The 13,430-nt window shown below is 42.0% G+C and overlaps 2 protein-coding genes across 3 annotated transcripts; both read left to right on the forward strand.

Annotated features, from left to right (window-relative positions):
* Nucleotides 1-2,990: 2,990 nt before the first annotated feature.
* rgs1 (regulator of G protein signaling 1) lies at nucleotides 2,991-4,014 on the forward strand (the record flags this gene model as incomplete). The annotated part of the gene is made up of 4 exons (XM_084545955.1): nucleotides 2,991-3,023; nucleotides 3,227-3,311; nucleotides 3,397-3,563; nucleotides 3,732-4,014. The coding sequence occupies 4 exons, from the start codon at nucleotides 2,991-2,993 to the stop codon at nucleotides 3,906-3,908; spliced, it is 462 nt and encodes a 153-aa protein (XP_084402081.1). The 3' UTR covers nucleotides 3,909-4,014.
* Nucleotides 4,015-7,582: 3,568 nt separating this feature from the next.
* Nucleotides 7,583-11,335, forward strand: LOC311489010 (regulator of G-protein signaling 13-like). Of its 2 annotated transcripts, none has more exons than XM_084545904.1 (5): nucleotides 7,583-8,461; nucleotides 8,557-8,619; nucleotides 8,714-8,775; nucleotides 8,868-9,034; nucleotides 9,148-11,335. In XM_084545904.1, the coding sequence occupies exons 1-5, from the start codon at nucleotides 8,379-8,381 to the stop codon at nucleotides 9,331-9,333; spliced, it is 561 nt and encodes a 186-aa protein (XP_084402030.1). In that variant the 5' UTR covers nucleotides 7,583-8,378; the 3' UTR covers nucleotides 9,334-11,335. The 2 variants fall into 2 exon arrangements, with proteins under 2 accessions (XP_084402030.1, XP_084402031.1); XM_084545905.1 differs by having other exon boundaries at nucleotides 7,584-8,461; nucleotides 8,560-8,619.
* Nucleotides 11,336-13,430: the final 2,095 nt, after the last annotated feature.

Here is a 13,430-nt window from a genome sequence, read left to right on the forward strand (position 1 = left end):
GCCCGCTACAGATTTTGTGTTTTATTTATTTTTTCCTCCCGTTGGTATTTTAATTTGTAACTCAGTCTGAGCCAAAAGCCTCTGAACTCTTCCACAAGTTAAAGATGAAGAGCCTCTGATGGGAAACAAAGGAGTAAGAAAGCAGTTTGCCTTGAGATATGAGGCTTGTAAAACAAGATGAATACCAGTCTGAAACAAAAGGCTTATTGTAAAGTGGCAATTAGTGGATTTTCTCACAGGTTTTCTCAAACAAATTAGTTTCTTTTTTAAATGTTCCTCAGTCTCAGACAAAGTATGTCAGTAGCTTTGTTCCTCTGGGCTCTGGTCTCTAAACTTTTACACAACTGCTTCCATTTCAAGAGTCAGTTTGTCTTTTCTTTGAATCGCTTTTCTCCATCCATACGTGTACCAAACTTGGCAAGAAACTCCCAGGCTCCGGTATTGAGCTGTGAAATGTTCTCCCCTTATAAATCCACTTGCACTTGATGCCGTCGGCCCGTGCCCTAAATAAATTTCAATGCAGCTGCAACCAGAAGGCCAAGTTGAGTTTGAAAGTCTCAAGGTGAGAGTTTGTATCTTCCCTTCTAAACACTAAAACTCCACTGAAGTGCGCGTATTTGGAGGTGCCTGTTTATGTGGGGTTGAAAAGTTGAATGCCGGCTGAATGACAACTTCCCCTCGATTCTTTACGCGCCTCTATGTTTGTGTGAATAAGCGGCAGGTTCCTGGAGGAGGCAAATAACTCTTCAAACTATTTCTGCAGGCTGAAGGCTAAATGCTGTCATAGAAGTCGATTTTGTAAGAAAGGATTCAAGTCAGTTGTATTGGATCTGTAGAGGCAAGCTGAAAAAAAAAAAAAATCTTTATTTATTAACTGTTTTCTTCTGCTACGCAGCCCAAACAATCTCTGCGTGTGTTTTCAGATGCAATTGTATTAGCGGGAAAGGGTTTGTTTAAAGTTGTCACGAATACGTCGGCCTGCTGCTCTTCATTTTCATGATTTAAGTCAAGATAAATAGACGAGACCCTTCCTAAATAAATCACATTCTAGCTTACCGAATTACTTTCAGGAGTTTGAAATCTAATTTAAATGGGTTTTCGGCTACAGCTTCGCTCTACACCAATCTCCACCCCGCAATCTGGGGCTTGAGCAGCTTCAGCGGACGAGTCAAAACCCCATTCAGGTTCAAATGAGTCAAGCAAGCGGGACCGGCAACAAAGACGGACAGACAGACAAATTCAGCGCTGTTAGTAATTACACAGAATATCGTGGGCATAAAAGCAGAGGCAGGAGGCCTGCAGAGGACTAGAGTGCCCCCCTGTGCGTGGTGAAAAAACAACACCTTGGTTCAGTGTGTCGCCACCGAGACGCCACAGATTTCATTGCAAATGAGCATGAAACCAAAGTGAGCCTTTTTCCGTGGAGTCCCTTTGTCCTTGGATTCTATTAACTGTGACCACTCAAGTGTGCGTGGGTCACTTTTGATGTAAGAACATGAAAGGCTAAATCTGAACAGGACAAAACAGCCTGGATGCTCTGCAGCTAATGCACAAAGACTGCACACCTCGCCGCAGTCCTCCAAGGTTTTTTTTTTTGTTTTTTTTTTATCCACAGCAGTGCCTTTTTTGAAAAACAAATTCCTTAGCTCCGTGCATCCACACACATGCAAATAGGGGCTGCCTGGGTGTTTTCCATCACCTGTTGCGATTTACATTCTTGGTTTGTTTGGGGCCATCACTGCGGCATTCTGCGGCCAAGAAGGTCAGCACAGGTTAAAATGCCCTGGAAATACTGACACATGTAAGATGCAACCAACATGTAACCGCCATAGACAAAAGAGCGAAGGACAGTCCTCCGCATAACTCCTGATCACATAACTGATCATATAGGGCAGTCGTGCTGTTTCCTAAACACCTTTCTGGTGTTAATCCATTTTAAATCTTTCAATTTTTTCGTTAACATTGAGAGAAATTCACATTGGCAAACATAGCAAAGTCTCTTTAAACAGCCGTATTTAAACAGCATCTGCAGAGAAAGGAAAAATGAACTGAAACAAGTAAACATCCACTTGCAAACAATGGAAATTATGCAGCAGACTTACTATGAGAACTTCAGCTGACTCAGCTCATGCTGTGGTTAATCACAAAACTCATTTAATTGCATACCCTTTATGTGCAACGGTTGCTTTTCAAGACTTTCTTTCCTGCATGTTTTTTTTTTTTTTTTTTTTTTTTAATCCAGGCTCTCACTCAGACTCAGACAACTTGCATTTTAAACAGAAAACTCAGAAAACCCTAATCTAATATAGATGCCGTTTGAGGCACGTATTAATAAATCAGCGCCTGTTTATGCTTCTGTCACTTAAGTCACACTGCTGATATGCAAATGTCAGTATGATGAGCCTTTTCCTTAATAGTGAATTTGTTTATGGCTATTTGCTTATGGTCAGGATCTTTTCCCGGAGCTTCCTGACCATTGCTTATTGCATTAGTTAAATCCTGTTCTGACTTTCACTTGTAGTTCTTCACCACAGCAAACATGCTGCATTATCCTACTTACACACATAAATATTTGGGATAACAGCTGCCATTAAATGGTGAAGAATCAAACTACTTCACGGTCAGAAACTCATCCCATTAAATCATCTATTCTACAGTAATATTCGCATCAGATGAGGTCAGCCTTAATCGCGGCCGGACTCTCTCTTCCTTGAGGTGCGACAGACGTGGAAGGATGCCCTGACTCTCCCAACAACAGCACTTTGCATACAGATTTCCATATATTCCATTCTTGCTGGGTGGGGGTCATTTAGATTTGTTCAGTCACTTGACTCCCTCGTCTCCAAACAATCACAACCTCATCTTCAGCCTGGCAGGATCTTATCTCTGTCTCCCTTTGTTGAGGACGAGGAGATGGCGATAAAGTGAGTTACTGCATATTTGATTATTGGGCCTTTACCATTTTCAGCAGGCAACAACTTACCGCAGCCATGTGGAAAATATCAAGGACGTTTTCGTTCACTGTAAGTCTCACTTTGCTTCGTGTGTTTGTTTTGATGTTAGGTTCCTCTCAGTTGCTCTCTCCATTGAACTGGGTGTTAACATGTCGTCTGAGAACATATCACACAGTATGAATGTGAAATTAGGCCTGTAAGTGTTGTTTCCAGGTGCAGTGGAGGACACAGATAACTGGGCTAGTGATAGATCTTTTGACGCTCTTTTCAAGGGTAGATTGTGTTGCTTTCCCAAGGATCCGCTGGAGGATGTTGAGACTTGGAGCGAGTCTGTGGACAAAGTGCTTGGCTGCAAAGGTGCGAGTCCCTTTTGATTGCGCATATATTTTGATTGCACTATACGCCTGCATGCTTGCCGCTCACTGTTGTCTGTGCTTTCCAGCCGGACAGGTTGCTTTCCGGGAGTTCTTGAAGTCTGAGTACAGCGAGGAGAACATACTGTTTTGGCTCGCCTGTGAGGATTACAAAAAAATCAAGACGGTGCCAGAAATGATCTCCTCTGCCAACAGGATCTACTCTGAGTTCGTGCAAACAGAGGCACCCAGACAGGTAAAGGAGATTTTAGGAATTCAGATATGAATCGAAAGGGTCAAGGATTCAAATTCAAAATTTTATGGTGCAGAGGGTTTCTTGTGTCTGATGTTCCCGTGCATCACAGTAACTGATGACGAAAAATCGGATGTAATGCGCCTATGGGTGATACTGTTTGATTTGCAGATCAACATAGACTGCACTACCAGAGAAAACATCACAAAGAACATCTCCCAGCCGACCCTGACTTCGTTCGATACAGCGCAGAAGCTCATCTACAGTCTGATGGCCAGGGATTGCTACCCGCGGTTCCTAAAATCGGACATCTATCAGGGACTCCTGAGGAGAAACGAGTCAAGGTGACTGTATTAAAACTGACAGCCTCTCAGACGGGCTTGTGAAATCGTCTGTCCAACTCTGATCTGCTGTAGCACTCTTTGATTTCAGTGTGGATAACGGGTTTATGCCATACAATCCAGGCCATAAGTATAGCAGACGTAGTTTTTTCTCAACCTGTGTGATTCAGTAGAAAGTTACAGCTCGAGGGGGAATTTGCAGCTTGTATTATACTTTATCTTTTCAATTCTGTTAAGGTTTAAATAAAATGAGATCGTGCACACAATTCTTCTACGATTATCCATTTCCACCCACTGCATACAGTGAATTATAAATAGGATCCCTTTGTTGTAAAGTATTATCAGCACTTGAGCTATCAATGAGCTGGCAATCTTCCAACTGATTATGCAAAAATAACAGAAATTCACCTTTCACGTGCAAATAAATATGGTTACTTTTCTGTCTTAGTTGTGCTATTATATATTTTTTTTGTCTGTTTGCACTGTTGTTTAAAAATATCTTAACAACTAAATATATTCAGCTGACTGACATTTGGGTGTGGTCCTCCTTTTGAATGCAATGCAAATCGCCTAGGTTGCCGTCTCTACAGTGTAATGTAATGTGGCACAAACAACACAAACAGCAGAGGGCAACAGAGTCCTTCAAGTGACAACATTCGGTAAACAAGAAGGCACAACGGATGGGACACACTTCCTCTCACTTTGCATCTCTGCAGTATCTCAGCTGCAGTTGAGAAGGGAGAAGTTTGTGCAGTGAGCATAACGTGAAGAGGAACTGTGTGAATCAACTCTGCCTCAAAATGGCCTGTAATGCCAGACGCAGGATGGGTGGGGGGGGAGTGAGTGGCTACTTTCGGTTGCATTTCATTTAGTTTCACGCTGCCAGGCGAGTTCATTTATCATTAAGAAGTTTATTTATGAGGGGATTGAAAACACAACTTTAATTCTGGCGTGGAAAATCCTCTCTAATTAACCCTTCTGTCCTCGGACAAAAATCTCCCTTCAAAACAGAGTAGAGGTTCAGGTGGGGTTACACACTGTAAGATACCATTCCCGTATCAGGTCCTTGTTTTTGCCAATTCTAGTTCCAGCAGGTTGTATTTTACTAGCTTGCGTAATAGTCTATGCAAAAAGCATGCAAATACAAAGGAGCACAATAAAGCAGACTTTTCACTACTTGTTTAGACAGAATGTTTAGATCGGCAAACTCCTACAGAAAATATATTATATATGCATTCTTATATGGTGTATGGTGTATGTAAAACATAAAACCCTACAACCTTAACATATTTATTGTCTGATATATTTTTTTGTGTGTGTTTGGAAGGTGGAAGTAGGCACAGCATGGTCACCCCATGTGACTGCTGAGTGCCAGACGAACATTTTGTTCAGTTTACGTTGGTGGCACAGAAGGCACAGGAGATTTATTTTAAGAGGCGTTTCATATGTTTGGCAGAAACTGCTCTGTGTTGTGCAGACACGTCACCGCAACTTCCTCCATTTGACAACTCTGGTTGCTTTGTGGGAGGAAGGTTTAATTCGTTGGGCGCTGTGAAGAAAAAAATACAAAAAAACAAGAAAAGGTGCATGTGATTAATCTAGGATTTATGCAGCATACAAACACGTAGCCCGGCACAACTGCAGGATGTTGCATGAAGGAAGTGAAGACAACGTAAAAATGACAGAAACTGAGCAAGTGTAGGGATTTCACAGTGACAACAGTCGGAGGAGGAAATTCGCAGACGGGTGTTGCAACCGATAAAGAAAAAAAGATAACGGTTAATGTCACACAGCAAGTGATCAACATCTGCGTTCTAACACAAAACACTTCCTGGCAGTCACACACTCAGAAGTACAGATAATGTAGCAGTGCTTACGCTACACTTGTTTTGAAGTCATGAACATTTTATGCATAAGGACGTAAAGCTCGGAGCTTCCTAACCAAACTAGCCATGCTGCACATACATTTCTTGGCTTTGCTTGTACAGTATGTACTGGTTCAATACTAATAAATATATATATGGATCCATTTTATAGGGCCTCTCCATGTTTTCCATATTTATGCACACACAGTTTAATCAATGTCTGTCTTTCTTTCAGTAGCTACTAGTTTTTCAAATGTCGTCTGAACGCAAACATCCAGGAAAGCGGTATCTGAAGATGAACACCATCAAACCAGTAGTGCTGAACTGTGAGACAGACCAATATCTGCTTTATTACTGTACAGTGCAGCTGATCCTGATGCGTGCAGGTGACTACCCACATAATGCAGGAGGATAGTTAAAATTCAAGTGCAGCTGAAGGCCCGCAGTAGAGAGGTTTTCAGCCAAGTGTGGAAAAATTTACCAGTTTCTGATCACAGAGAATTTTAGCAAATCATTCCTCGCAGGAAACAATACTGGTCCTGAAAGAAGCAGGTTGGTCAAATGTCTGATCAATCTCCAGGCCTTGACTGATAACGCCAGATCAGATATCAGCACAAGTAATGAAATTAGTGTGTTGACTGAAAATAAAAATCGTCACTGTCTGTTTCCGCTCAGACTGCAGCCGAAATAACGCATGTAATACTCCAATGTCGGTTTGTGCACATTCAAAAAATTCCTAGGAACCTTTTCCAAGCACTAGTTTCTTGTAGGACTGGTCGGAGTGGTGAGCAAAAATACAAATAATTAATTTCTTTATATAATTGAAAAATCAATTCAGGCATTAAGGGGTTAACATTACTGAATGTATAAAAAATGTCTAAACAAAGGCCGTAATGACTCTAATCCCCACATGAATGGTTGCTATGAAAAAACAGAACCTCAACTGCGCCTATTTCCGTCTAAAAAACGTAGAAAGTTCACTGTCATATGTCTTACATCACTGGAATTTCACTAGAGTGTTGGAAACCAGAGGAACTGATATATATAAAAACAAAGGACTGATCAGGTTCCTCTGGAATTTTAAAAACTCTTAAAAGGTCCATGGATGGCACAGTGGTGAGGTGGTTAACACTGATGCCTCACAGCAAGAAGGTCCCGGGTTCTAATCCATGGGCTGACTGGGCCTTTCTGTGTGGAGTTTGAATGTTCTCCCTGTGTCTGCGTGGGTTCTCTCCGGGTACTCCGGCTTCCTCCCACCGTCCAAAGACATGCTCTTTAGGTTGATTGGTGATTCTAAATTGTCCGTAGGTGTGTATGTGAGTGTGAATGGTTGTCTTGTCTCTCTGTGTTAGCCCTGCGATGGACTGGCGACCTGTCCAGGGTGTACCCCGCCTCTCGCCCGATGACAGCTGGCGACCCCGCGACCCTTCACAGGAACAAGCGGTTACAGAAGATGAATGAATGAATAAAAGGTCCATATGTCCAGAGGAGAGGTGAAAGATTTCTGTCAACCATGAAGCAGGAAGAGGGGCACTGATACAGCTGAGCAACAATGTGGAAGAACTGAAGGTGTTGGTGTTTTATCACAATGGTGCCGACCAACAGACCAGATTTTAGATAAAAAATATTCTATGATATCACGCACCAGAGCCTCCAGAGAGAGATATCGTCCTTTGCGTGTGTGACACAGAGATCGCATTATCCTTTCTACGCCTACAAGCTTTAGTGTTGTCTAAAATGGAAACCCTGAGGCGTCTTAGAGGTCTAACAAGCATACCACCTAACCACACAGTACCTGGTTGGGTTCCGGCGTGCGACCTTTTGACACAAATGCTCCTCTTGTAAGCCCCCCTCACACCCCCAATGTTTCCTGTCTGCCTCCAGTGTCAAAGATGAAATAATGGCAAGAAGGTGTGAAATGGAAACACAGACTTGAATTCGCCTTGTCTGAGAGACATCTTGAGAGCACACCAAACACCTGGAGAACACAAACAAGCCGGGGTTCAGCAACTCAGGAGCAAGCAAACATGGATATTTCAGTATCTCCATGAGACTTTAAAAGGAATATTATTTGGATGTTACTGTTTTAGCTTCTGCAATGACAAGCAATTAGTAATTAGTTCTATTGATATTTTTTTTTAACTAGCCAATGCAAGTGGTTCAGTGGGATAATTAAGACATAGACTTGTACATGTACGGGTAATAACATGTTTAGTTCAGTTCTGAGAAGTGCTGGAATAGCATCTGCATCTAGTTCCTAAAATGTTTCCAAAACTTATAACAGTGGGCTCTGTGTTCAGGGTGAAGTGGAACACAGACTAAAGCATTTGCCTATCTGTTGCTGAATTTTCCACTGGCCTATTTGCATCCCCTGACTTTAAAGCAAACAAGTAACGATGCAGGTTTGAGTACAGTACAGGCTCGCAGCTGTCACTGTTGCTTGCACGTTTGCGTCATACCCAGCTTCCTCTTTGTGCGTGTGGTTAGCTGTGACGCGAGTTCTGCTGAACGTATATAAGTTGAAACTGAGCGGGTTCGTGAAACAGACGCAGTCAGAGATCACACTGGTCTCTAAAAACAGCCCAACGTATAGCCGCACAAGCACTGTTGTCATGCCAAGTGCAGTCACATCGCCACCAAGGGAGCTGCAGCACCTGAACATGGACACCGACAACAAGAAGATGAGCAAATACAGGTAAACATTTAACACATACAAAGCTGCCGCTGTTTCATTTAATTCCTGGTGTACATTTTTGATAACTTACGTTGGTTTGTGTCTGTTCTGTCAAGCAGGGGAGGAAACCTGAAGTCACGGCTGCAGTGTCGATTGTCTCCAGACACCAATAATGAGGGGTAAGAGAAGAAAACCTCTCAACTTGAAACTGAACGTCCACACTTCTCATGTATTTGTTTCATGTGTGAGTAACAGTGCATCCCTCTTTTGCAGGCTCTGCTTTGAAGAGATGTCACAGTGGTCAAGTTCACTAGACAGACTTCTAGCATCCAAATGTAAGTTAATCATTATGCAGCAACAAAGTCAAGTCTTATGCTCATCGTGTTTCCTAAACAAGGGCTAACAGCTGCTCAATTTTCCTATCTAGATGGAATGAAGATTTTCCAGGCCTTCCTGCAGTCAGAGTTCAGCGACGAAAACATCGAGTTTTGGGCAGTGTGTGAGGACTATAAGAAGATCAAGTCTTCCTTCAGGATGTCCTCCAGGGCCAAAAAGATCTTCAAACGCTACATTCAAGCTGAGGCTCCCAGAGAGGTACGCACAGAGCTTTTGTCATGCAGACAGATGTACGCTTTCACAATTAGGAGCGCCACCGCTGCTTCCTCTTTAGTTTTTAACAGGCCTCGCTGTGTTTCTTCTTATTCCAGATCAACATCGATCACAAGACCAGGGAGGTGATCAGGCGGAACATGAAGGAGCCGTCCGCAGTGTGTTTCGATGATGCCCAGAAGATTGTTTACGGGTTAATGGAGAGGGACTCTTACCCACGTTTCCTCAAGTCTGACATCTACAGGACGTTACTGGACTCCACAGCAGAATCTGTGAAACTGTAAATATGGCAAATACATTGCGTTCGCAGAAGCTGGACTGTAAAGCTGCGCCCAACGCTGGACTACCTGAGAGACGCTGGGGTGTGTGTTCACGTGTCCTGAGACTGGTGGCCATGGACACTGAACGAAACCAGAAACATTACCAATACTTTCATGCCTTCCTTCTGAGCTGGAGAGTGCTTTGGGTTTGGCTTTGACCTCGTATGACTATGCTGAACACAGTCATGATGGGAAATGATGTGATGAGTCGAGGTCAAAAATGACTACATAATCAGAAACAGCTGTTGTGATAGTCGCTGTAAAGCAATTTTTTTTTTTTTTTGAAAAAGAAAAAAACTTCCCAGAGATCTCATGAATGTACACTGCAAATGCTGGGGACTTTCTGTGAGAGGAACCAGGAAGTGTATGTGGTGCAAACAACACCTTCCAACTGAGATGAAAGTGCAAGAGCTGGTCTCTGCATTGGCACATCATCTTAAGTTTACTGTTATCTCATGAAAGCGGCAGATAAATAGATGCTATCTAGATGTCGACTGTCTGGCTTTTCGCATTTACATTTTGACGTCACACACTGTCGCAACTATGATAATCTGTTATAAGCTAACTGCTGAAAGTGTACCCTTGTTTTTAAAAACATTGTCAGTGTGAATATTAAAAGGGACTTGTGTTGGTATTTAATTAAAATGGTACAACAATGACTGAAATCTGCTTTTATCAGAGAGACAGACGCAAAAGGTTACACTGCCATCAGTCTTTAGGTTCGCTTTAAGAATCCAGGAAGCAGCTTAGTCACCAGCTCATTCATTTATCTTCTTCGTTCATTCATATACTCAAACGCAGCTACAGAATTCACTACCTAAGGGTTTGAATGAGTTCAGAAATGTGTACAGTGACACAGTGTGCCAAGACAACATAGTCATGCTTTCAGCAGAACTAGACAGTGGAGTGACATGTGTCTGACAGTATGTTTCCTTCTCATTGTGTGTATATTCCAGCCCAGTCATCGCTTTGTGGAATACGCTCATTCATTATAGACGAGAAGATCAATACCATTCTGTTCTGTAAATGTGACGCAGCGACCAGCTCCATGGCTGAGTTAGCTTAGCTTAACACAAACTATGCTTGAAACAGCAAGTCCAAGGGTAACAAAGTCCATCTAACTATTGTATTGTACTTTTTTAACTTGAGCAAAAACTCATTCACTTATTCATTCATCTTCTGTAACCGCTTGTCCTGTGAAGGGTTTGCGGGGGGACTGCAGCCTATCCCAGCTGTCATCGGGGGAGAGGTGGGGTACACCCTGGACAGGTCACCAGTCTATCGCAGGGCTCCTGAACAAAAACTGAAACTGAAAAATCGCTTTCTTTTTCCATTAAACTGTGACTGATATCTTGTCAAATTCATGTTGAGCTTGTCATCTCACTTCTAAATCATATTTCCTGCCCAGACACAACATTAAAAATAAACTAATTCCTTCAAACTGACACTTTCGCTTTTATTTAGCTTGTTTCTACTCCTCATTAAACCCGTAGTATAACGTGTTTAGGCTGAAGAAAATGTTCAAGAAAGTTACTATGGCTGGTCCCTTAAATCAATCATTTAGATGTCTTGTTGATGATTGTCTTCTGAAGCCTTTTACATTTGGTATCTTTGGGAATGCTGTGGCTATCACGTATATAATCAAGTCTGGTAATGCAGATCAGTGCTGTTTCCTGTAAGGAGAAGGGCAGTGGTAATAGCTCTTGAACATAGTGATTTGTGTATTCTACAGAAATTCTTTCAAACAGTTGAGGATTCTCTACATGAATAAGACAGGCTGTAGTCTAATGCTCCCGCCTACGCAGCATCTGTTCTTACCTCAGCGTTTTATGTGTCACTGGGCTTTCATGCGTTTGAATGAGTTTTCTTCCCACCATCCTACCATTCATTCAGCCTTCGTATTACCTTTCAGCCTTGCATTTAGCAAACAGACGTCACCTACATGCTTTTAATACAGCAGAAAATGTTTAACATTGAAACTGCATTTGTGTGAAGAAGGGCCTCAAAAAGGAAGTTTTTCAGTATGATCCCATCAGGTATCATGTTATTAAAGGTCACAGAAATAAGGAAGAGGTTTTGGACTCAACTGCTCCACCACATCCTCTTTTAATCTTACTTGTGCACCCTTGCTTTAGCACAGACATACACATGCACACAAAGAGAGGCAAGTACACAAGTAATAATGCCCCTGAAATACATTTTTTGCTATCCAACAAAAATAGACAAGAATTTGTTTGTATTAAAGCACTAAAGTCATTCCTTTTGCCAAAATAGCGTTCACAGGATTAGACCATCCTTTTTATTTGTCACACTCGTGGTTAATATTATTTTTACTTTATTAAAGTGACTCCTGACTAGTCACCATTTCCTTATTTACACAATTCTGTTTATTGGTAAGTAGATGATCGGTCAGTCATATGACCGTGCAAAACTAGAATAAAAAAAAACTGAGGCAGGATGCTTGCTTTGTCTTGCACTGCATGGCACATATTGAAAAGTCACCCATGCAAAATTCTGAGAATATCCACTACAGATACTACTCGCCTACTGAAACTTAACTTGTGAAACCCATAGGTTTAGCCACCATGCGTGTCATGAGACAGAAGTCATGCCTTTAGAACCACATGATCTGCCCAGGAGGTTCAGTGTGATGTTGCTCAACCAGTTTAACAAAGGAAGTTTTGTTTCAGGGCTATTTCAGAGGCAGGTGAAAATGTTCCAGTTTGGAATATCACTGACAGATGGAAGTCTATTTAAAGAAAATATGAAGTTAAAAATTCCATCAACACATAAAACTAAAATCAAATCACTAAGGCCTTGATACCAGATCATTCAGATAAACAAGTCACGTCTTCAGCCATATTAACAGCACCGTGAGTCTCTACCGTGAGGAATAGTACTTCATCACAATGGTCCTTTGAGGTAAATGATAGCATTGCTATGTAAACATGCTAAAAACACAGACTGTATACAAAGATGGACAAACCCCACCCAAACCCAAACCCAATTTCTGATGTAAAGTTGGAAATGTTTACATGGGGATTAGGGATTAATTCCCCTTTGGAGCCAGCCTCTAGTGGTCATACGAGGAACTGCACTTTCGGCATCATTTTAGTTATTGGCTCACGATGACGTTGCTAACTTGCTGAAGTTTAACAGGTATCTATGCTGTTGTTGTCCAACTAAGATGTCTAACCATCTTAATCTAGCATGTCAGCATGCTAAATTAGCACTAAACACAGAGTACAGCTGAGGCTGATAAGAATATATATTAGTTTTGAATAATTTAGCTGTAAGGCAGAGCTTGATCTACTGGTGGCATCGAAGGGAACTTCAAAAGTTTCTGACAATCCAGGCAATAGTTTTTGAGATACTTCAATATGTGAACGTCGTGGTAGCAAAAGTAACATTGATCCTTCTGGGACCTTAATTTAGTCTGGACCAAATGGTGGACCAAACAACGTTGACCTGCCCAAAACCAATACAGCTGACATGACTAAAAAGAGAAGTGCAGTTTTAAGCTATTTTCATCTTCTGTTTAGACTGAAAGCAGAGTAGCCTACATACAAATACTTTAGTGTGTTGGACACATAGACAGTATAAAGATGGACGTCGGAACTGCTCCTCAAAACTGCAGCCAAAGCATGTAGAGCTCCCCCTGGTGACTGGCTGCAGTATAGTTCATAAGCTCCACCCCTTCCATGTTAATGGTTTCTGTCATTTTAGGTAGCTGATGCATGTTCAAGTGTCAAAAAAACAGTAGAGCAGAATGCAGTATTAATTAAAGGAAAACACGAGACAGTGGTGGAAGTGTGGTCTGGTCGGGTCCGATCCGATATATCGGCTTGTGTGCCTCCACTCTCGGACCGTACTGCGCAGACTCTGGCTCCAATGTCGCAAGTCATGCCCGTATCCCCGGGAAATTAGCGCCAGTTTGGCCAATGCAAGGAAGTGGCTAGATGTTGTCCACATTTATACAGTCCATGGTTGGACATAAGCCTTCCAGTTTAAGAAGTTTTATTTAAACACTGAACACTGAAGTTATGTAACATTAATGCTGA

The sequence above is a fragment of the Chelon labrosus genome (assembly GCF_963514085.1).
Source record: "Chelon labrosus genome assembly, chromosome: 6".
Taxonomy (NCBI): Eukaryota; Metazoa; Chordata; class Actinopteri; order Mugiliformes; family Mugilidae; genus Chelon; species Chelon labrosus.

Coding starts and splice junctions, on each gene's coding strand:
- LOC311489010 (XM_084545904.1), top strand. CDS start 8,379: ATGCCAAGTGCAGTCACATCGCCACCAAGGGAGCTGCAGCACCTGAAC. Junction 8,620..8,713: donor CCAGACACCAATAATGAGGG/GTAAGAGAAGAA, acceptor CCTCTTTTGCAG/GCTCTGCTTTGAAGAGATGT. Junction 9,035..9,147: donor AAGCTGAGGCTCCCAGAGAG/GTACGCACAGAG, acceptor TTCTTATTCCAG/ATCAACATCGATCACAAGAC.